A 25316-nucleotide genomic window follows, 5' to 3' on the forward strand; every position below is an offset into this window, starting at 1 on the left:
GTATCTCTCTTATCCTGAGGATAATTGTCAGTGATATTCAGGGTGTATTGGCCCCTCTGGACCCCAGTGAGTGACTGGACTCTTCTGGTCCCCCTTTTTATATTGGCATATAACAAACAAACAAACAGAAACCATTTGCTCTCAAGTAGATTGGACTCGTGGTGACCCCATGTGTGTCAGAATAGAAGTGTGCTCTATAGGGTTTTCAGTAGCTGATTTTTCAGAAGTAAATCACCAGACCTTTCTTCCTAGTCTGACTTGGTCTGGAAGCTCTGCTGAAACCTGTCCACCATGGGTGAGTCTTACTGGTGGCATAGCTTCTAGCATCATAGCAACACACAAGCCACCACAGCACAACAAACTGACAGATGGGTGATAGCCATATAACCTTTACCAAAACCAAACTGAACTTGTTGCCATTGAGTCAATTCTGACTCATCGTGACCCTCTAGGACAGAATAAAACTGCCCCGTAGGGTTTCCAAGGCTGTTATCTTTACAGAAGCAGACTGCCACATCTTTCTCCTGTGGAGCTGCTGGTAGGTTCGAACCACCTTTTAGTTAGCGGTGGAGCGCTTAACCACTGCACTGCCAAGGCTCCTTGTGTAGCCTCTGCTCCCTAATGAAAAATAGTGGCCTGATAAAAATCCACCCACTATAAGGCTCTGACCAAGCAGTTACCTAGGCCAATTACTGTTACCCACATAGACCAGTACACAGCCCCCTTCTCATGGATGATCTTGCCTTCCTCACATATTCATTATTTTCTGAAGCAACATTTGTCTGGTTAGTTCAGTTGAATCTAACCTGAGCCATTTATGTTATGTGTATAAAATAGTGCCAACCAACCAACCAACCCATTTCGGTCGAGTTGATTTCAACTCATAGTGACCCTATAAGACAGAGTAGAACTGCCTTAAAGAGTTTCCAAGGAGCGACTGGTGGATTTGAACTACTGACCTTTTGGTTAGCAGTCTGAACTCTTAAAGTAGTAACCCTATAGGACAGAGTAGAACTGCCCCAGTGAGTTTCCCAGGACTGCCTGGTGGATTTGAACTGCTGACATTTTGGTAGCACTTAACCACTAAACCACCAGGGTTCCCAAAATAGTCCCAAAATAGTGGCTAGAGTCTGTTAATTAAAATATAAGTTTTTCCTTTCAATTACTTCTTACATATACATAGATTATGTCCTTACTCTTTGTAAAATCCATTTCAGCCCAGATTTTGTCCTGAGCGTTAAGTCGAGCAGTGTATTCCTATATTAACTTCCCAGTATTTTAAATAGCCTGAATTATCTGAATCTGGGCATGCAGCATTTAAACACTGTACGCTAAGTCAGGAGTCACCTGTCAGGATTTAAGAGGATACAAATTGTCAAGTAGACGGCTTACATCATTCTCAGACTTCAAAGAAAACATGCTTTATGGCCAAAGGAGGATCCTTGAACACAGAATAGGTGGAGTAAAACGAAGTGGGTGCCATTCTTCTCTCCTGTTCAGTGAGATGGTTGTATCTGTCACTAAACCTCTTCTTCTTGAGGGCATGGCAAAAGAAGACATGATCGTAGAGTTACCTTTTTGGGCCTGTGCTTATGTTTAACCTCAGTTCTGCAATTTAATGGGACAACCGGGCCATTTATAGAAACTCTCAAAACTTGTCGTGTTTCCTGGAGTGGAAATTGAGCTTGGATCTTCTTGATGTCTGCAGGGGTGAATAGCCTTTCTCAGTCACTCAGTGCCAACCTGTTGACCGCCACAACCCTTATCCACCTAGACCTCTCAGGGAACGTCCTTCGCGGAGATGACCTCTCGGTAGGTTTTCCTTTTCTTCTATCTTCAGATAAACTGTATTTGATAAACCTGGACTAGTTTCAAGACAAGGCATTCTAATTTATTTCTTTGCATTTCCCTTTATTGTGATATCTTAAAATAATTTAGTTCCAAACCTAAATGTTTTAAAGAAAAATTCTGCAGTCTCCTTTAATTAAATGTAGTCTAGCATTATAGTTTTTTTTTTTTTCTCATTTAATTCAGGTTCCAATTCTTTTTGAAAATACATTTTCTGAGGGATTTTTTTCTTTATTCAAAAATATTACTGCACCCTTTAAAACTGCCTGATAAGAGAGATTGGTAATGTGAAATGAACGATTTCATCATTCTGCAGTATTGCTGAGAAGACTGATAATTTTTTATAGTTTGCAAATGAAAGGGGTGCTGGAATAAACCTCAAACCAAAACCAAACCAGTTGTCATCAAGTAGATTCTGACTCATGGCAACACCATGTGTGTGACAGGAGAACTGTGCTCCATAGAGTTTACACCTGGTCCTGGTATATTCCTTGAACACGGTTGAGGGACAGGGATAGGGAAGGCTTAGGAGTGATATGAGGCTGTTCTTTAGAGTTTAAGTACACAGGCAAAAAGTTCCCCCTCAATTACAGCAAGATTTTTCCAGACAACTGAATAAGTAATATAAATGTTTGTCAGCTCTTATCAACACAGTGGATTAGGTATTTTTCCATTTTTCCATACAACTGAATGAGTAATATAAATGTTTGTCAGCTCTTATCAACACAGTGGATTAGGTATGTCATTGCCATATGTGATGTGTGGTCACCTCTAGTCACCATGCTAAAATTTAGAAGAAAGTCCCATAACATTAGGGCCTACAGAAAGGGGACATCTTTGAAGGACCTTAATTTTCATTCCATTATTTTACTGGGAGTGAAAAACACTGTGAAATTTGTTTTTCTTCCGTTGTCACTTGCCCTGTAAGGCAGGGAATGTTACCACAGTCCTTTTTGTAGTTTTGTTTCTTTCCCCCACCCCTGGCACTTGAAATCATTTAAACAATACTTGTTTCCTAGTGTGCCGTGACTTTTTCTGTGCACTTACTGATTCCAATTGTCTTCTTCACTGGTGATTCATAAATGTTGCTCCTGAGGAAGAACAAGGGATCTGATGTGAAATAGCCTAAAACATTATACTGACAAACTAGAGAAAACAGAGGGAAGGATAAAAGAAGCCACTGAAGATTAAATAATAAAACTCAGCTAAGGTAGAGGCTATGGCTGCTAACCAAAAGGTCGGCAGTTCAAACCCACCAGGTGTTCCTTGGAAACTCTATGCAGCAGTTCCGCTGTGTCCTATAGGGTCGCTATGAGTTGGAATCAACTCCATGGCAGTGGGTTTTTTTTTTTTTTTTAACTTAGTGGCATTAACAGTTACATAAGACAACAAAGTGGCCCAGGACTTCTTTCCCTGGCCAGGAGTGGATCTTGTCCCACCTTGCCTCTGGGGAGTGGGGAGTGGAATGATGAAGCCTGGGTGAGAGTGGGCTTCCAGCTCTATACAGGCTGAGGTTCTGGGAGCTTGCAGCAGGTGCAGGGACTTGGAATCACCCTGTGTCTCCAGGGAAAGCAGCCTAGCAGGGCCTGCCCCTCTGGGAAAGTGTTAACCAACTTCAGGTGATTAGAGCTCCCCCAGCTGGTGACTGAGAATAAAACCACGCCAAGCTTACCACATTTTTACACAAATAATATGGGTCTTCTATGTTTGTTTGCTAACCACTTCCCCGCTCCGGTATTTTCATAAGCGCAACATGTAAAAAACCTGGCTTAGCAATGTTTCTGAAAATGCCTCTCAGGGGGAGGGAGTGAGTATCAAACAAACGTAGAGGGTACATGTTATTTGCATAAAATACGTATATGTCTCTTGAGGCCACTAAAGCCTCTTGCCATCAAGCTGATTCCAACTCACAGCAGCCCTATATGACGGAGTAGAACTGCCCCATAGGGTTTCCAAGGCTGTAATCTTTGTGGAAGCAGACTGCCACATTTTTCTCCTTGAAGCGGCTGGTGGGTTCAAACCACCAACCTTTCAGTTACTAGCTGAGTGCTTAACCACTGTACCACCAGGGCTCCTTTTGAGGCCACTAGCGCTAAGGAAATTTGAGAGTCTGAGGCCTCTTTGTGTGAGAACAAAATGATTTTTCTCATCAGGACTTTTCATAATGTATTCCATTCTGTGTTACCTGGTTATTCTAAGTTGTTTACAGAATAATTTTTGCTCTTCTGAATTCCTTGATAATCAAGAGAGGATTTTTCTGAAGCACCATATAGCCAAGCTACTATACTTATACTTAATGAGTACTTACCAAGGACTGGGACACCCTCCATGTAAGCTTGTTTGTTTTTTACAATTATCTGGTGGAATCCAGTGAAGTGGAGGAGGATTTAGCTGTTTGCCCAGTAGCGGGAGCTTAGGCTCAGTTTGTTATCTGTGGGCTCTAGCAGTTGCTACTCACATGGAGCAATTAGACTACAGCAGAGAATTATCAATTTTGTTGTTTTGATAGCCTTGGTGAAAGGAGAGTTGAGGTTTTATAATCCCCCGAAACCTGAAGTGTTGTAACTTTTTTTTTTTGGTGATTGTTGTTTTGTTTTATACTAATAGTACTATAAGACTTGTCTTGTAAGATTTTGGAAGTAAATAAGGCTAGAAAAAGCATTATGTTGGATAGAAGAGAGCATGACCTGAGACCATCCTATGGCTTAAATTCAAATTAGTGGTTTCTTCAACACTTATCAAAAATGATTAGCATTTTGATTGGGTGACTGCAATGCAGGTGGTATTTCTATCTCAGGAGTTCAAATTAATTAGCGCTGTTCCAAAATTATATAATAAAAGCTGAGCTAATCAGGAAAATGAAGTCATGCATCACAAAAGGGGAGTTTGGTAGCCAAGATTCCATTTGGCCTGTTTTGTTTTTTTTTTACCCAAGCATAATTTTATTTTAAATATTTTTTAGGTTTCTGCTCTTGGGGGAGGTAATGGAATGACAGAGAAAATTCTGCTAATCCTCTGGGCCAGATAAAAGAACAATCCTGAGAGATTTGGACGACTTATTTTTAAATATGTTTGGTTTGTGTGTGTGTGTGTTTCTAGATCCCTAACGTGTTTTTTTTTTTTTAATTTCAAGTACATGTACAATTTTTTGGCCCAGCCAAATGCCATTGCTCATCTGGATTTATCCAATACAGAGTGTTCCCTGGACATGGTAATGTTTTCTTATATTGAGCTGGGGGGTCTCAGAACAGCTATTTAGATGGAATAGAAGGGGCTTTCTCTCTCATAAAATATTCTCCTGGACCTAGAAATCTTTGAAAATAAGAGTGCCTTGTTTCTTTCTCAGGTCTGTGGAGCTCTTCTCCGTGGATGCCTTCAACATTTAGCTGTGCTCAATCTCTCCAGAACTGTCTTTTCTTACCGGTAGGGATTTACCCCTGCTATCATTGCCATCGATGGTACAGTGGTTAAGCGTTCGGCTGCTAACCAGAAGGTTGGCATTTCAAATGTACCAACCGCTCTTGGAAACCCTATGGGGCAGTTCTACTCTGTCCTGTAGGGTTGCTATGAGTTGGAATTGACTCAGCGGCCATGAGTTTTGGTTTGTCTCATTGCCATCTAGGAATGTCTCTTAGAGAAACTTATCGTCGTAATGAAAATAGCTTGATAAAGGGTGAATGTTGTCCATGAAAGAAGAAGGGTGCCTTCAACCATAATCTATGGATATGAGACCTTGAAAGTTCAAGCTTTTGTTATCTTTATCTACCACGGTTAATGTTCTTATCAATAACTCCAGCCGGCCTATATGAGCTCTATGATGATACACTGTTTCCCATATATGGACAGGCACTGTCTCTTAATATAGTAAAAACCCTTTGAGAAACACGGATTTCTCAATGATGAACTTGGAAGTAAGTATAAATTACTTCTGAGAAGTAAGAAGAATAGCCATCCCAAAGCTCATGCATTTTGATTTGTAGAAGTGTAGGACCAGTGTAAATACCTAACCACTACCCCCCTGACATAAAATTTTTTGCAAAATAAGGCAGCTGATTAGAAGCAGCAAGGATTTACGAACAGCAGCAACTTAGAATGGAGGGAGAATACAGAAGAATTATGGAAAATATATAGGTTATTCAAATACGGTATGCTGGGATCATCTAATGTGTTAATGCAGTACAACACTTAGCATTCTTAATTATTACCAGAAGTCAAAAGCAGTATTTTAGTCATTATATGCTGTTTTATAACATGAGGAATTGCTTGATATTAGAAATAGTCCTTATTTTTATTGGTTAACTTTTAAAAAGCTTTATATTTTCAATAGGATAACCCCACTTGCTTTAAATATTCAGCTATGTGGCATGCTTTATTTCACAATAAACCCTTCAAACCCATCACCATTGAGTCGATTCTGACTCACAGTGATCCTACAGGACAGAGTAGAACTGTCCCATCGAGTTTCCAAGGAGCACCTGGTGGATTTGAACTGCCATCCTTGGTATTAGGAGCCGCAGCACTTACCAGCTATGCCATCGGGGTTTCCTTTATTTCACAGTGGACCCTTGCAAGTGAATTTTTCTGTGTTTTGAAGTACTTTTGGTGCAATAAAAGGAGCCCTGGTGGCACCATGGTTAAACAGTCTAGCTGCTAACTGAAGGGTTGGCAGTTCAAACCCACCAGCTGCGTCACAGGAGAAAGATGTGACAGTCTACTTCCATAAAGATTTACAGCCTTGGAAACTCTGTGGGGCAATTCTACTCTGTCCTAACGGATCAAGCTGTGAGTCAGAATCAACTCGATAGCAACCAGTTATTGGTGTAGTGCTTCAGCAGTGCCATAAATCTTCACAATAGCAAAAATATGCCACAAATACCTCCACAGAATAAGATCAAGGAGTATAAAGTCTAGGAGGGCTTTCAGTAGCAGTGGTTTTGTGACACGTCCATTGGGAGCTGACTGCGGCACTGTCAACATCATCTTCACTGTGGGGTGCAGCGCAGTTTCTGTTTGGAACATTGCCAGACTGATAGCAGAGGAGAAGGAGATCATGGCAGCCCACATACTGGCTCTTCAAGCTTCTGCCTGAAAGTCACACACATTACATCTGCTCCTGTCCCATTGGCTGAAGGAATTTCCGTGGCCAAGCTTGCCTTCCTTGGAGTGAGGAAGTATAATCCTCCCTCAGAAAGGGACAGGGAATATTTGGGGGCATTGATACAGTCCACACCAAGACCAAGTATCCAGGAGAGTTATATTCAAAAAGTAACTACATTTGTTCATCAAAAAATGAATGGTAGTATACAAGGCTATATTGTTATACTACCTAGAACTAGAGCTGTTTGAAATGTTTAATATCATATTTTACCAAAGTTCTCTTTCCACTTAGGTTATTTTTTTTTTTTATCTTCTCAGAGAGGCATTCTGATTGCCTAGAGCTTTCTTCCCAAATAGTCTGAAATTGTCCTGTTTTAAAACCTTTTTCAAATATTGATAGATTTTCGTGGGTCTCTGTACATTTTTATATTATTGAATATTCTGTGGTTGAGCTAGACTACTAGGCTGCCCTCTGCCCTGAGAGTCTATGGATCTCTCCACAGAATATGAATAACTGTGATTAAATGAGTGCTTACCATGCATCAGCGTAAGTGCTTTACATAGGTGGCCTATTCAGTCCTTCCATTGTGCTGTCCCATAGAAGAGGTCAAGCAAAGTGTTCAAATTCCAGCCTTGGTTCTTGAATCTTGTTTGTCTTAAATACTCGTAGCCACTCATAGCATGGTGTTGACTGTATTATTGTTGAGCTGTTTGATTTGATCCCCTTCCCACTGTAATAACAAGAGAACATATTTGGTGGTGTTCACGTTTCCTGTTGGAATTTTGTCCTTGTTTTAATCTTCGGCTTGACCTGATGAGATTTGCAGGATGTGTATCATAGCTGATCAGGCTGTTTATCATGCAGGCTTCATGCCACTCAAACTTTCTATGATGTTCCTCAGCTTGATGTCAAATCATAATCTTTCTGCATTTGTAACCTGCTGTATCTGAAAACTGTGGCCAAAGGCACGAATAGTAATCCTTAAATATTCAATGCCACCCAGTGAGAAAACTGTAAATTGATGAGAAATACATGTTTTCTTTCACTCCCTACTTCCTAAAAATCCAGACAGAGTTTCCTGAAGATCTAGGGATAAAAAGAGAGTGAGTTGATTGGCTACAAAGAATAGTAATAAATTGTTTGCAGGACTTACCAAGCAGCTTTAGCCCCTGATATCATTCCTTTAATTTGTATTAGATTTATTTATTTAGCTTTCAGATAGTTTGTTTCTTTTTACTTTAAATTCCCCCTGATTTGTAGATTATGTCACAGTTTAGGTGTAACCAATGAATAATTTTGTGTTTTGAGCAGCTTGACAATTTGGAAGTATAGGGTGCTGGGATAGAAGTGTAACTGTAAGTGTGAACCTCTTGTGTTTTGCTTTCCAGGAAAGGAAAAGAAGTACCCCCGTCTTTCAAGCTGTTTTTTAGTAGTTCCCTGGCTCTGATGCAAATCAACCTTTCAGGCACAAAACTATCTCCTGAGCCCTTAAAGTGAGTGGTTAATTTATTTTCTCCAGAGCTTTAAAAGTTCACTTTGTTATTATGGATGTGCTTGAGGGAAGGAAGAAAGACATATAATTTAAAGACGGAGAAAGCAGACCAGAGAACGCCTTCTTACTCTGGGGCACTAGAGTAAATTAAATTCTTTCTGATCGCTGAGTGAGTACATGGTGCGCTATTGATATTATTGCATTTTCTAAGGAAAAAAAAAATCATCTTTTGGGTTATGACCTTGGGAGTCATCGCTGATCTTTTATGTAGGTTGTGCTCACAAGTCCCACTGACTTTATTTTAACCTCTGCTCAGTCTTTTTTAGACATGTTCTTATGTGCTTTTTAATCAATGTTTATTCTAAATATTTTAACTAATAGCAATAATCCAACTTTATACACATTGTATGTATGTAACAGAATCAAATTTTAGATGTTGTTTCTGAATTACCCAGGTCAATACAAGTGTTTTCTCTGGCTCTCTGTGTGACATTTTTTGCTTGGCACCTGATTTATTACCGGTTAATATCCTTTTTGTGGAGGCAGTGGTAATGTATAAATTTTTGGCTTATCGAGGTTTGATAATAATTTGTCATCATTAGAGATTCCTGTTCAGCATTGCCAGGAACGTTCAGAAGTTCAGTGTATGAGGGCTGTAGATTCAAATCCTCTTTGAGTCTAAAGAAGATATTCTTAAGCCGTTATAAATATTTTCGTGGTCAGATAGGCGTAAACGTATGTGCAGATTCCTCCTTTCCCTTAGCTAACATGTAAATCAGCATTTCATTTCCCCTCAGAATTTGTATGGAATGTTAAAATCATTGTCTGCATTCATTTTGCTAGAAAATTGTCTTCATGTAACTTGTCAATTGCCTTATCTTTTTATTTTCTTTTTGAGAGGTGCGAAGTTCTTCATCCAGTATTCCACATAGTCCCTTACTTCTAAAACAATGGTTTCCTATAAGAACAGTAGATCCAATGAAGTGCTTTAAAAAGTCTGACATTATATTATAGCAGGCTTAAAAAACACAACAACAAAACATGAAGTTAATAGGTTCCAAACCAAAAGAAGAACAAAACAAAACAAAAACCAAAAACCAAACCCATTGCCATCAAGCCATCAAGCCGATTCTGACCCTGTAGGACACAGTAGAATTTTTCAAGGAGCAGCTGGTGGATTAGAACTGCTAACCTTTTTGGTTAGCAGCCAAGCTCTTGACCACTGCGCCACCAAGCTCTTGACCACTGCGCCACCAGGGCAGGTAGGGGCCTGTAAATGTAATGCTACAAATAGTAAAAGCCTCATGCTGAGGCTGTTTACATGGATATTAACAAAGCTATCACAATCAATATTTTAAAAGGGGTCTCATTAAATTTTAACTGCATTTAGTTACACGTTTGTTCAACTAGTATTGATTGAGAATCTACAGTGTGCTAGATAGTATGGGACACTGAGTGGAAAGTAAAACTGGACATAGTCTTTGCCTGCATAGTATTTCAGTGGGAGATTAGCATATTCAAAATAGTTTTGTTGGGGGGTGCACTGTATTCTAATTTTTCAACGTTGTTGATGTGTGTAGAATATCTCTTCATTGATTGGCATAATTGATTTCATAGAATATTCCACACCATAATAACACTGGATTTATTGCAGCTTATTGTAGATATTTGCTTAGAAACGTTATACCTCAAAAATATTTTATAATTGCTAAATCTTATAAGTTGTAATTTATGAATGTTTAGTAATGTTACATTAATTGTCTCTTCAGCTATTTTTTTTACTCAGTAAAAATTGAAATGTGAGGAAAAGGGGGCTTCATGGCTAAAGATTTCTCTAAACAAAATCCTATATGTAGATTGAATATGATTATATAATTTTGAGAAAAGTGTCACAAAAACTGGGGAGGGGGGCTCAATTTTACCTACAAGAGGTTGGAGATGGAAGGGAATTCCCTGGTGGCATAATGGTTAAGCAATTGCTGTTAACCCATCCAATGGCTCCTCTGGAGAAGAGAGCTGGCCGTTTGCTTCTGTGAAGATTTAAAGCCTTGGAAACCCTATGGAGCAGTTCTAGTCTGTCTTACAGGGTCGCTATGAGTCAAAATCGACACCACAGCACACAATAACCGTATGCTAGATGCTGTACTGAGTGCTTATATGTGGTCTGTCCCCTTTAACAATGACAACAGTTGTGGCTATCTTACCCCATCTTACTGTTGAGGAAATTGATGCTCAGAGGAGCTAAGTAATTTGACCATAAGTCACTGTTGTAGGTTGGGTTTTCAGGGAATCCGACTTTGAGATGAAGATTAGCATGGAGGACATTTACTAGGAAGTGCTTTGGGGATTACCACCTGTGGAGGGGGAGGGAAGAAGAAAGCAGTATTCCACAGAGGGAGAAGTTGAATGGGAGTGCCTTCCCAGTGATGACCTCAGCTGACCCTATGGGAGCCTTGGAGCTGGGATGACCCTTTAGAGTTGTCCCAAATTGGGGCGAGGAAGCTGGGCTTTCATACTTATTTGTTATCAGTCCTTGGATGCAAGCTGCCCTGGAAGCAGGCGTGACCTCAGATGAGGCACTTCTCTTCAGGGAGGGGGTTCTGGAATGTGCATTACAGCGTGCACCCTATCAGCAAGCCCCCCTGGCTCAGGGCTATACCTGACCCCATACTGCCTTCTGCTGCACCAAAAGGGTCAGAGGGAGACCCCTTGTTCCTTGAGGGGTTTAGGATCAGGAGCCATGAGAATAAGCTAAAGAAAAGCAACGTCTTTGGAGAGTAACAGTAAATTTGGGCTTACCAATATTTCTCAGAACTTTCTCCCAACTTACTTTGGGATTCTTTGAAAGCAATATGAAGAATGTAACTGCTTATTTCATAATTATACTTTTCCCTTGAGGCTGTTTCAGTCCATATTAAAGTATTTCAGGGAGGCTTTAAAGAACACAGTGGCACCATTCCTTGGTGTTTCCTGAATGACGTAGTTCGCATATGTCCCAAGACTGGTGTTTTGCTTCAGTGCCACTCAGGGTGCAATGTGAGTTTATATTTCTGTTCATTCTTGTTCTTTTTCTTTCTCTCCTCCACTCACCTGTTCCTTCAGCCCTGCCACACATCCCTTTCTCCCTGAGCCCATCTCCCTGGCTGAGTATTTTTAATAAACCTATTTAATGTGCTTCTGCAAAATTGTATCTAGAGTCACAGATCCAGAGCTGGGGAAATCAAGTACAAATTCTTAACCAATTTTTCAGTAATGATTGAGAATCAAGAGGGTCATTATTAAGGCAATTTCTTCCATCTCTAGATTAAACATATCCTGCTACAGAGTTTTCCTCCAGTGTCCACTCTACTTTGTTGTTGTTCTGTTTTGTTTTTATTAAAGACAGTTTGCATGGACTATTTGTTTTTACTGGTCTCCTGAGTGGTTGCCTCTTAATCATTAACTTTTTATAGTTAACTATCCTAAAGCATCTCAGTTGTTTCCGTGGCTTTGATTCACACGTTAAAAAAAAAGTAGGAAGCATTTTCCTTCCTAAAAAACCAAACCAAACCAAACCAAACTCGTTGCCTTCAAGTAGAATCTGACTCATAGCGACCCTGTAGGATAGAGTAGAACTGCCCCATAGGGTTTCCAAGGAGCGCCTCGTGGATTTGAACTGCCGACCTTTTGGTTAGCAGCCGTAGCACTTAACCACAACACCACCAGGGTTTCCGTTTTCCTTCAAAGCATTATAAAAATGGAATGTTAGAATGCGCAGCCAAGTTCTAGAACCTCAGCACGTATTAGAAGGGACCTCTTTGGCCATGTTCTGACTTCCTCATTTTACTGTTGCGAGCCTGAGACACAGAAAGAGTGACTTGTTGAAGGTCACCCAGCTGTTCATAACAGAGCCAGAACGACAGGCCTGGCCTCTTAGTTCTCAGTGCAAAGCTCTTTTGGCTGCACAACACTGCCCCCCGGATAAGAAAGAAAAAAAAAAAAAAAAATTTTTTTTGGAAAAGAGAATTGATGTAAAAAGTAATTGGAACTTCTGTCCATGTGTGTATACAGATGAGACAAACCCAGCCTTTCTCAGTGGACAGTGCTTTAGAATAAGGGGTTAGTGAACTGGGTTAAAAAAACAACACAAGGCAGTCACCTCCATCCTGCTCTCTGATGGGGCTTGTTTTTCTGTTTGGAGCAGCCAAACCCCTCTAGAACCATGCTACTGTGGGACTCTACCTCAGTGAGTGGGGCCAGAGAATACCAGAAGGAGAAAATCTCAGAGACATGGGCATGAAATATAGTGAAACCTATGAGAGCCGGAACTCGACAGGACTGCCTTGTTTTCCCAGATCTTGCCAGTTTTCTGCCTTTGACACGGTGCAGTCTTACCACTTTCTATGTGTCCTTTTAGTAAAAAAAATATTTGAGGTTTTCTACTCTGACCGATTTTTGCCTTACACAGGTTCCGGCTTTCACAGGTTTTATGGTAATTCCCTACCATCCCACTTCACTCATGCCCTGGGGTATTTTTGGAGTATGCTGGATAGTACTGTTTTTTCCTGGAAACAGTGAGAATAGTCACCCCCATGTAGTAAATGCTTCGGTTCTACTCTTAGTGTGCATTTTACTCTCTGTCTTGTAATGTAGTTATCCACACACGTGTTTGTTTCCGTTGCCCGAGTTCAGGAGCTCTCTCACACTCATTTTGTATTCCTCACAGGGCCTCACTGAGGGCCTTTTGTCTTCCATGTAATTTGGCAGATGCCTGTTTTTGTGTGAAATTTTTGTTTCAAGGCTGCACACTGCTCCTTGAATTTCATAGGACTGGCTTGTAAAACTACAATAAATTTGTTCTCTCAGAGAGATCTAAGATCTGAGTGATCAGCCCAGTCTCCTCAATTTTCAGATGAGGAAATTCCTTTTCAGAGCAGGCCCGCGGTTTATCCAGTGACTATCCAGTGGTCGGAGAGCCAGGGACCTGGATTCAAACCCAAGACTTGTGCCTTATCTCTAGTACTTTCATACCCTTTCCCACCCCACCTCTGTAGTCCCTTAATAAACTCATCTAGTTATAGTTTCACGTCCTGGAATATTGTGGAGCCTGACTCACTCACCAACGTATTCCTTAGGGGAAACCAGCTTTTACTTTGCTACTATGATAACAATTACCTAAGAATATTCTAAACATTATTAAAGTTGTTCTCAAGCAGCTGCAGGTGGGAATTTATCTGTGATGAACACAATTTAATCTCAGTGTGCAATTAGGTGTACTGTTGGGTTATTTGCATAGGAATAACAGCCCTGTTGGGCTTTGCATTTATGATGGGCCCGCGGCCTGTCAGACAAGAATGCCGCCATGTCAGTTTTCCGTGGCTGTGGGGAGGCAGAAACGCAGTTGGCATTTTAAAAAGTGAGGTGGTGCTTGGCGTTTAACCTGTGACTCAGAAAAGGCGTTCTTTCTTGGAGCTTTATTCAGTATGCTTACATTTTTTTTTGATGCGACGTGTGGAACTTTGTGTCTAATGTGCGTATGCTTCTTCCCCTCAGGGCGCTGTTATTGGGCCTAGCGTGTAACCATAACTTGAAGAGGGTTTCCCTTGATCTCAGCAACTGCGAGGTAAGAGCACCTTTAGAGTTGGCACTGGAATAGATAATAGCCTCAAAATTGCTTTTGTCTTTTTCCTGGAAAAAGTGTGAGCCCGTGATTCCACCAGGTATAAATGAAGCAGAAAAACACACATGATGGAAGTTTCTGATGTTCTCTATTTTGCAAGTTTTGTCTCCAAACAGTCAGAGAACACCATTCAGAAAGCATTCAAGTGTGTTTTTAATGACTCATTTTTTTCCAGTCTTGTTACCTGTTGTCTAAGTTTTTTATGATGAAGCCTTGAGATATGAAGCCATAAACTTGCTTTACCATCATGATAAGTGTAACATACAGAATTCTTGCAGGGAACAATTTCGTATAACCTAACTTGGATTTAGAGTAGGAAGAGAGTGTGAAAAACCCTTGGAGCCAGGAGTCTCCTCATACCTATTCCTGGGCTCTCTCTTCCGGGAACACTATTAACTGTTTTCCTCTCCTCCCCAGCATCTCCCTCTCTTTGACTCTTCAGCTCAAGTCCAGTCTCTTATATACATACATACATGAGTAAGACTCCTAGTTGTGCCATTCCTAGCTATGCAAACCTAGTTGAATTACCTGATATTATATGATTGAATCTCAGCTTCTGCATCTGCAAAATGGGAACATTGGTACTCTTCTAATGGGTTGTTATGAGATTTAAAGGAGCTCTTCTTTGAAAACTGTGAAGCACTCAATTACTACCTGAAACGGTTGGTGATTCAGACCCACTCAGAGGTGTCTCAGAAGAGAGGCCTGGCAATCTGCTTCTGAATAGTCACAGCCTTGAAAACCTCATGGAGCTGTTCTACTCTGCACACATGGGGTTGCCACGAACCAACAACAGTCTTTGAAAACTGCTGGCACACGATAAGCACAAAAAGATGATTTGCTTATGTTGCTTGTCTGTCTGTCTGTGCATCTGTCTGCCAGTTGTCTTTCTGTCTACACAATTTCTTCCCTGACTACTTCATCCTTTTGTGATCTTGCTTTTTTCTAATTGTAGCGTTTAGTGACAGTTACATGCATTTGGCCACTGAACCACAGAGTGCCTTGTATAGTTATTAAATTGGTACCTATTTGCTTTCCTGCCTAGGTTGTAACTTTCTGGAGGGCAGTGTTTGTGTCTGACTTTGTTTTGTGTTTCCCCTAGCTCCTGCTACAACATCAGGTACCAAGCCAACACCAAATATTGAATAAAATTAACACGTTACATGACTGAAGAGCCTAAAACTGAAAAGTCTGAAATTATACGATATATATTTTTAGTGTAGAATTTTTTATTACTTTTGAACTGGGGTGAACACCAGCTGTGTGATTAACTAGTTGTATTGTTTTGAAAAATAACAAAACAAACAAGCAAAAGAAACAAACCCTGCATTGTGGAGTTTTCATGTGGTGTTTTCACTGCTCTTTCATTTGTAAAGACAGACCATAAAATAGAAACCAACTCTGGTAATAAGAATTATTTGTTCACTAGTACTTTAGTAAGGGACATGCCAATAATAAAAGTCATTTTTATGGGGGATGAGTAGAAGAAAGGGGAATGGGAAGGCTTATCCTAGCAAAACAAGGAAACAAACAACATCAACCAGAAACAAAGTTGGTCTAAAGTGACTGTTAGATCAAACCATAGAATTACCAATGACCTATAAAGTGCTGTTATTATCTTGATTAAATATCATGACTGCTACCATTATAGAATCTTCATTTCATTCTATGGTCAAAGTTGGAATGGATATATGTGATCATCTGGTTTCCATACTTAACATGTAAGGAAACTGAGACCCCACCCAGTGAACATGTAAGGAAACTGAGACCTGAAGAAGCCAAAATAATCCAGCTTGCTAACAGCAGAGCCATAACAAAAATATACTCTCCTGGTTCTTATTCCTCTGTTGTTAATAATAATGCTGACAGTTGTAATTATTAGGATATTAGATATGCTTACATATTTGCTTTTCAAATAAGTTAGTGTCATATGCCCAAAGAACACTGTATTTACATTGCTATATAGCTTGTCCCTAAAACGTCTTTGTGATCCTACTGGAAATAAATTTCAAAGACAGTTATATTAGGTGAACCATATAAAATCGCCATTTTTATAGGTCAAAAATGGCAGACTGTTGCCAGTTTTATTTGGTTCAACTTAATAGACTTTTTCCTTTCTATTTATGTATATATATTTTTTTCTCAAGGCAGGAATGCACATCAAATGATTGCTCGCTGTGGTGGTGGTATTGGTCATTATTATTTTGATAATTCCAACTTCCTTTTGTCCATTCAATTATGGATTATATGATAAATGATATTACAGAGATGGGAAAGCCCTGCAACTATTTTAGTACCATGTTCTCTCACCATCTCATAGATCGAATCCAATACTGGTGGCCACATTTATTAAAGTTAGACTTCACATTGCTGCTCCTGGAAATTTATAAAATGCAAAATGTAAACTGTGTTATAGTGGCTGGTCACATTATGTTTCTTAGGGCTGGATGTCTAAATGTAACTAGGTGTCACTTCACCCATCTCCGTATGTAGTTCATTTCCCCTAAAGGTATTTGGGGCTACAGTATTTTCCATGTGGGAACACTTGGTGTTTTGAGTATTAACTGTGACTGTCTATCCATTTGGTAGTTCTGAGTTCATGTAATGCTCTCAGAAAGAAGCTTTTACTAATTTGGAAGTTTAAAATCATTTAATATATGTATTTTTCTGTTATCTATTTAGCCACATTAAACATAACCCACTCTCTACTGTTAGCATGCCGGTCAAAATCAGATAGGATACAGCACTTTAACTTCCTTGTAATCAGAGAAATCTGATCTTTGTCTAAAATGTGGTGGGAAATGAAACTTCTCCCTGATTCCATAATCATCTCGGGAAGTGATTTCCACAGGCAAAACTTAGGATGAGGACCAAAAAGTGCCCTTGGAGACCTGGCTCAGCCACTTGGCTTGTCAAGTGACTTGACTTGTTTCAACCTTTGCTTCTCACCTGTTGAATGGGGGTAATAATAGTTTGCAGGGGTAGCATTTGGCCCATTGTTGAGCCCAGCATATGTGAGCCATTAGCTGGGGAGGAAGAGGATTACTATAGAGAAATCATATTTTGAATGTCAGTGTTGCCTAAGAATTTCTGTATAGAAGCTTTATAAATATACTGTCGGTACTCAAAACAGTTTTTGGAATTGCCTTCAAAGCTATTTTAAATCATTCAAGAAGAATTAGTCTCATCCTTTTGTAGTCACACCTGGCTTTTAACATCAAATGTTATTACTCTCCATGGCCAGATTTGCCTCTGAGGGCCTGTGGCTGGTCCTAATTCACTCCCAAAGTGTAAGGACTGGGCACCACGGTTGATGTTCAAAGGAATACCTGTGTTGCATTGCCCTAGAGATTGATTCCAAAAGGAGAGTTTAGTATGGTAGAAGTAATGTTAACATTTGTGTGTAATCTCCTCATAGATCCATCTACCTTAAAGGAATTTATGGATTTTGGTCTGTTTTTTAAAAGTTTTATGACTTTACAACAACACCTTAAGAAATGAGCAAATAAATACTTGAACTAAATTCTTAAAGCTTAGTCTTCTTCCAAGTGAGAGTGAAAAATCTCTGATACGACAGAGAAGACGCAAAGGCCAGTTACAGCTGAGGATGAGTTGTAGGTCTGGTGTGGCATTTGTGACTTTTAAGGGGAAAAAACTTTTCTGCATGTTATTCCATGATTCATTGTAAGGTGCTTTGAGGACGAGTAGAAAAAAGAGCACCATATACTAAAATGTATCATGAGGAAGATATTGCAGCAAGTGAATAGAAACTTTTGAGACAATTCCATTTAATGTGATAGTCATTCGGGCAGCCTTGAGGTGAGGAGGTGGGTTTGCTATGTGTGTTTAGCATCATTGTTGTACCTGCTAATATATCACTGTCCTATCAGGCCTGGGTGTGGAATGGAAAGGTGAGCATGTTTCACGTGACAGGAAGCATATACGAAGCTATGTAGTACAGGCAAATATTTGCACCTTGAAAGTAACGGTCATATACATCTTTCTTAGGTTTTTAATTGCTTTTTTGCATCCACCGGTGCTAACAATTGGGCACTTTGAACTGGATGTTGTCAAACCATTTTCTGCTCTTGGAGACCTGTGGACCATTTGCACTTTATGTGTGAAAGCTTCCCAGCATAAAACATAATTTTTTTTCTTTTTTTAATTGTACTAGACGAAGGTTTACAGAAAAACCAGTTTCTCACCAAACAGTTAGTACACACATTGTAGTATGACGTTGGTTAACAACCACACAAAATGTCAACACTCCCCCTTCTCAGCCCTAGGTTTCCTATTACCAGCTTTCCTGTTCCCTCCTGCCTTCCAGTCTCTGCTCCAGGGCTGGTGCGCCCCTTTCAGTCTTGTTTTATTCCATGGGTCTGTTCAATCTTTGGCTGAAGGATGAACCTCAGCAAGTGACTTCATTAGTGAACTGAAAGGGTGTCAGGGGCCATACTCTCAGGGTTTCTCCAGTCTCTGTCTGGTCCTTCTTTTTTGAGTTAGAATTTTGTTCTGCATTTCTCTCCAGCTCTGTCCAGGGGCCTCTACTGTGATCCCTGTCAGAGCAGTCAGTGGTGGTAGCCAGGCACCATCTCATTGTACTGGCCTCAGTCTGGCAGAGGCCATGGTAGATGTGGCCCATTAGTAAAAGTAATTTTTTAAAAATCGGAATACCTAGAGAAGAAGAGAGGATGATTTAGAGTTGTTATGTATTTAAATCTATGATAGGTGCCACATCTTTTAAAATAGCAAGTGATCTTGAGGAGGGAACATGAATTATTAAAAGTTCTATCTAGATTTTTATTTTCCTGCTTTTCTCCTGTTTAACGAATATTTGACTATTAGATACAACTGTGCACTTAAAACTGTGAGTAACACAGGAAACGTTCTGCCTTCTTTGAGCAAGAGGACTCTCCTCTCTTGAAAGAAATGTGCTTATATTTTTAACATTTGAAGAAGTATTCAGTCACATTTGCTTCCCTTTTGATCTTGCTTTCTTTTAAATAATGCTAGTTCGTGGGATCCAGATGCAGGTAATTTAAAAACCAGTTTCGCATGCACCTAGGCAGACTCCGCCTCTAATTATGCAAATTCATTTAAAAGGATTTTCATTTACAGTAATGGAAAAGCTTTTACTATTTGGGGGAAGCTTTCTCTTTGGGGGAATTTTAGGTCTCTAGTAACTTGTGAATTAAGTCGGATGTCCTGGGTAACAAAGATCAGTTATTTTCTTTTTTAAATTTTTTGGTTTCTGTATTGGGATCAGATTTTAGTTGGATGTATTTTTTTCTGACTCTTTGCATTCTTATTTTATGTATTAGTAGAGAATTTGCTTCTTCTCTGTTTTTGTTCTACTTACTGCTGATAACGTTTTTGTTTTTTCTCCTGGGGCTTTCCTTAGCTTGGCCATTGTGTAAGTACTTTGCAAGCCTATACTTCAACTTTATAATTGATTAATCCATAAATTAGGGTATATTGATATATTTTGATTATTTTTTAGCAGTTAGCACATGCATTAGTCGTATGTGTATATGCTACAAATTTCATTAATCAAGGATATTTATAAAAGAAACAAAATTGAGCACCTAAAATGTCACCTCTGTTTTCCATTTCCAAAAATTACGTGTTTTTACTCTACTTCATAATGACAGAAAGTAGGGATTTTCTTGCAAAAATTTTACTCCTTAACCGAGAAGTCAATATCAGCAAATAATGAAACTTGAAAGACTTATACACTTACGTTCATCTTCTCAAAAGCCAAATCTTTCTTATGCTCAGAAAATTAAGTCATGTTTCTCTGTAGTCTTTGGTTAAATTATTTCTTGCTTTAGTTTTGGCAACTTTGTGTTCACTTCTTTAAGTGTTAGCTGTGATGTGACCTGGAGCAGTGCTTCTCAAATATTTGTGGTGAAGAACCTGCTTTTTTGTTTTTTTTTTTTAAGCCTCCAATCTGTTGTAAACCAATAATTTTGTAAAATATAATGTAAATGAATGGGCTACAAAAAATTGAAAAGAGATAGAAAATACAAGCCTCCAATTTTTATTATTAGATTCATCAAACCTAAAATGATTACTGCTAAGGTTTCTAAAGTGTTTCCGGTCAGCATCTGTACTTATTTCACCTCACACCGGTAACAGATTGTTTGCAGACTAGCCCCACCCCATGAAGTGCAGTTTGACAAGGTCTAGAGGTGTTTTTAGAGATGAGGAGATGGAATGAGCCAATGGGGTGCTTGGGTCAGTTGAGAGTTCATGAGAAAACAACAAAGGGCAGTGAAGTAAGCCTGGCTCTCACCCTGGGCAGTAGCTCCAAAGTGGGTTAGAGGCCCTTAAGCTATGGTGTTTGTCTTGGTTTCCCTGAAGAAGGTAGACCAGCCTCGCTGGGCTATGATGTTCCCCTTCAGAGCTCACCTCAGAGTAATCTGCTGTCACACTAAAAATTAGCAAAAGCTGAACTTTAAACACACCAACTGGAATACTCCCGAATAAAGAGCAATCCCAATGATCTGTACAAAATTCCACTTAATATACAAGCAGCCACAGAAGGTGGCAGATCTTGGCCCAGGGCACCATCAGGATACTTCATCAAAAATAGTGAAATAAGGATTCTTTAAATACTTATATCAAAATTTGAACAAGTAGAAAATAGCACTTTGTATTGTAAATTTGGTAGAAATTATAAAAGTTTTAGTTTTCTTAAATAAATAAAGGACCTTTCATGCTTCTTGACACATAGTAGGTTCCCAATAAATGTCAGTTTCTTTTCCTTTATGAGATAGTAACCTTACTGAACAAAAGAGCCACAGCTTGGAAAAGTGATATCCTGTGCAACTTCTTTCACATAGTGGGAACTGAACAACATTTCCTGTGAGACCTCTAACATTTGTTTTTGGTTTCATAGGAAAAAGATAAGAGGTATTGATTTTATAGGTCGCCTTTGTATTTGGAGTAAGTTAGGCAATGAAAAGAGAGTAATAATATGTTCTTAGTTTTTTAGTAAACCAACTATGATAATACTATTTTAGATTTATGTAACATTTTTCTTCTGTGGCTCAACAAGTTTGCACAAATCATTTTGTAATCATTTAGTTTAGGGTATGGGTCCTTCCTGAAATGATTGACATGCACAGTAAGTCTTCAGTGTCTTCTTTGAGGGAGCCCTGATGGCGCAGTGGTTAAGAGCAACAGCTGCTAACCAAAAGGTCAACAGTTCGAATCCACCAGATGCTCCTTGGAGACCCTATGAGGCCGTTCTACTCTGTCCTATAGGGTCACTGTGAGTTGGAATCGACTAGACGGCAACGGGCTTGATTTGCTTTTTTTTGGTTGGTTTACTGCTAAATGGGTGGAGAGTTATACCTTTAAATCCCTTAAGGATCTAATAAACAGTAACTGTTTCAAGTGTATAAAAGGGATTCATTAGATTTCCAAAAGTCAGAAATGAAGAAAGTTCTTAGGGATTGATGTACTCTCTCTTGCTAGTGGTAGACCTGGGTGACCCCCATCTTCTTTCTCTATTCCTCTTACTAACAATTTTTGGATTTAATGTTGGATAGTGTGGTATGGGAAACAGCATCACTAACTAGTGATTGGCTCTTTGCCATTGATAATATCTTTTTTGGAGTTGATAAGCTTTCACTTTTTCTTTGATAGTGAACTTTTTTTACGACTATGGCTCCAGTGTTTTTTTTTTTTGGTTAAACCTGCAGCAGGTGAAGACTTTATCTTGTGTTTGGTCTGTGTTTCTTTAGCTGAGATCAGGAGGTGCACAGGTGTTAGAAGGCTGCATTGCTGAAATCCACAACATCACCAGCTTAGACATCTCCGACAATGGTAAGTCAGAAATCAGAAAGAAAAGAAACAGAAATCGTATTTGAAGTAAATTAGTAGAGGGAAAAAAAATCTTTTAGCCCAAATGAGCCAACTCCCTTAATAGAAATCTGATTATCAATTCATGACTAATAGGAATTCTGATTTAACCACAAAGTTTATTTATGGAATAAATCTGTGCTAAAGTCTTAACTAAATGAATTTCATGCCAAATATGTAGGGTCTATACAGCAAAACAGGAGCTCTTGGGAGGTGCAAACAGTTAAGTGCTTGGCCGCTAACCAACAGGTCGGAGGTTCAAGTCCACCCAAGGATAACCTGGGAAAAAGACTTGACGATCTACTTCCGAAAGTCAGCCATTAAAAACCCTATAGAGCACAGTTCTACTCTGACACACATGGGTTGCCATGAGTTGGAATTGACTCCAGGACAACTGGTTATGCAGTAAAATAGACCAGTCAAAAAAAAAAAAAAAAAAGGCATCAGTACATTGATAAAATTAAATAACTGAGCCCAGCTTTTGGAATTTGTGGTAATAATAAAATCATGCTCTTGTTTATTTATTCTGAAGCTTATTTCATTAGCTTCATTTCTGCTGATTGTCGTAACATGTTAGTGTGAACTTTTAAATTTGCTATAGGCAACTTTAATGCCAGTTCGCTACCTGTGAGTGGTATGATGGAACCTTCTTTTACAGTGAAGGGGAGAGACGAAGCCTTCTGGCATTCTCCATTCCCATTGCCTGCTCACTTTGTTTAGCCATTTATTGTGTAAGAGATTGAGATAAGTCTTTGTAGAGAATGAATCTATTCCGTGAAATAATAGGAAATGAAAAGAGAACAAAAAAGTTCCTTATGATATAAAAGATAAGAATCCCCGGATCCCTCATGATGGTAGAGTCAGTTATCCAACTACCTCTAACCTTTGGTTAATTACGTTACATCGAGAATTTGTTTATACATCTGGATTTTGATTTTCCACTTACTCTGATTCTTTACAGGTTTAGAATCTGACCTCTCTACTTTAATAGTGTGGCTCAGTAAAAACAGATCAATACAACACCTGGCATTAGGCAAAAATTTTAATAATATGAAATCCAGGTAAGAGTTTTGAATTTTTTTTATATGACAATGATGAAAATAACCAGCTTCCTGAAAGCTTTTGATTTGACTCCACTGTCCACATCTTTAAAATCTCTTTAGAAATCTGACCCCTGTTTTGGACAACTTAGTACAGATGATTCAAGATGAAGAATCAGTGAGTATTGTTTTAAAACATTTGACTAACGTATTTTGTTCATTGCGGTTACTATTAATTATTTCAACTGGCACAATGCTGATATGCTTTGAGGTAATTTTTTCTGAGTGCATATTCTATTCATGTTACTTTTTTTATAAAAAGGAATAAATATCAGTGTTTTAGAAGATTTAGAGAATATATTTGAAATTTACTTCTTCTTCATTCAGTTTATCTCCAATTAAAGGGAATTGTACATAATAGATTAAAAGAAGTATAAATTTACTCCTAAACTCATCTTTTAATGAACCTTACTATTTCCTAACTCCAGCTAATCTGCAGTCATGAATTTTTACAGTCTAGTTGACTTTACGACCTTACCTCATGCTGAGAAACATCGTATTGCTAATTTGAATTTCATCAAGTAATTATGCAGCATTAAAAGGGATTAAAAATGTTCCCCCTCTTAAATTTCTTTTTCAGCTCTGGCAATCTGCCTTATATTTTTATTCCCTGGTTCAGGGTAAAGAAATTTAGTTGCAAATAGCATCCTATTTTGCTACCCTTGAAAATGCATTAAAAAAAGGAAAAGTATTTTCTGGACAAAGTAAGAGAACTCTACCATTAATCCCTTTAATTTAGAACTCAAGCGTCCCACTTATCTTCTACTGATGCTCTTTGAGAAGATAGTTGTCTCTTTCCTATCTTAGTCGTGTTTGGTTGCCAAACTCAGCTTTTGTGGTTCCTAAAATCCTCATCAATTTATATTCCTGCTGTGAAGCTTAAGATCATATGTTATTATAGCTACTTTGGCAGGTCATGGGGGTGTTTTCCTATATTAATCATGCGAGGTATGCCTCATTGAAAAAACTGTCATTTCTCCTTTTGAACTCATATGGGGTAATAAAAACGGTCTATTACAACTGTCAGTTAACTTTTCTGGGAATGGAGTTGGGACTGGAATTTTTTCTCTCCTCCCTTTGCCCACATCATTTTAGGAGTTTCTGAAATGGAGGGCAAGGTTCCTCAGTGGCAAAATCAATTTACTTCAACTACTAATCAAAAGCTTGGTGCTTTGAATCCACTCAGCAGCACCACAGAGGAAAGGCCTGTCAGTCTACTTCCATAAAGAGCATAACCAAGGAAGCCCTATGGAGTAGTTCTGCTTTGTGACACATGGGGTTGCCATGAGTTGGAATGGACACAGTGGCAGCGGTTTGGTTTTCAAATGGAAGGCAAGAGAAAATTCTGTTCTCTTGCCTCTTTGTTGTGTGGGCATAATTTGCAACCTGTGGGTCAGGAAATGAAACTCATTATTATTTAATGAATCAAACACGTCTCTTTGTTCTCATTTGCTAATAAACCCCATATTTTGTTACTCTTAGCTAAGTTATTAAAATCAGGGGTGTAATTAGAATGTAATTTACACTTTTCAGAATTTATAATGTTTGTTTTACTTATTAAATTTGACTTTACACCAGCCTGCTTTATTTGGGTTTCTGATTTCCCAGTATTGGCTCAAATTTGAAAAACTGGGAAAGCTAATAATTGAAGGATCATATTTATCTTCAAATACTTGTTTCTTAGCACATCTTTCAGGAAGAATATTTTTATTAATTTAATATTTTACTTACTACATGAGGATCTTCAGACCCTGTTTCTATAATACTGAAATTCTCCCAGTTAAAGATAATCTTGATATTTAAAACATGTCTAAAAACGTATTTGGGGAAGATAAAGTTTGCTATGTAAATGTGATTTCTGTCAAGTTCTAAGTTTGAATAGCATGCTGCTAATAGTGCCGTACGGTGAAAAGCTTTTTATGTTCATGTCACTGAAAAATAGGTGACTTTTTCAAAAAGCAATTATCTATTTTCTCCTACTTCTGAATCAGTAATGTGCAAAACAATTTAAAATGATTAGGAGTTGCATCTTGTGATGACAAAAAAAAAATCCACCAATAACTGGCACAATTGGGCTCATTAAAAAAAATTTTTTTTAAAGGTTTTTAAATATGTAAAAGTAATGCGATGTTGTATTTCTAGAGCTTGTTCTTTGACAGCCCAAGGAATACTTGATTTACCCGGTATCGCATATTCCATCGTGTGTGGAAAACCTGGACATGCGTGGACTCAGGTTTTGCCTTCAACTAT

At 38.8% G+C, this 25316-nt stretch overlaps 1 protein-coding gene across 7 annotated transcripts in view; it reads left to right on the top strand.

The window, feature by feature from the left end:
* Positions 1-25316, top strand: part of CARMIL1 (capping protein regulator and myosin 1 linker 1) — a 390198-nt gene that overhangs the window by 249297 nt on the left and 115585 nt on the right. For all 7 annotated transcript variants that reach the window (XM_064281536.1, XM_064281542.1, XM_064281546.1 and 4 more), the window contains 8 exons: positions 1709-1812; positions 4982-5059; positions 5195-5271; positions 8335-8439; positions 13971-14040; positions 21849-21930; positions 22928-23027; positions 23130-23184. In XM_064281536.1, the coding sequence (XP_064137606.1) occupies positions 1709-1812; positions 4982-5059; positions 5195-5271; positions 8335-8439; positions 13971-14040; positions 21849-21930; positions 22928-23027; positions 23130-23184 (671 nt within the window). The remainder of the gene's footprint in view (positions 1-1708; positions 1813-4981; positions 5060-5194; positions 5272-8334; positions 8440-13970; positions 14041-21848; positions 21931-22927; positions 23028-23129; positions 23185-25316) is intronic.

The sequence above is a fragment of the Loxodonta africana genome, chromosome 1 (genome assembly GCF_030014295.1).
Source record: "Loxodonta africana isolate mLoxAfr1 chromosome 1, mLoxAfr1.hap2, whole genome shotgun sequence".
Taxonomy (NCBI): domain Eukaryota; kingdom Metazoa; phylum Chordata; class Mammalia; order Proboscidea; family Elephantidae; genus Loxodonta; species Loxodonta africana.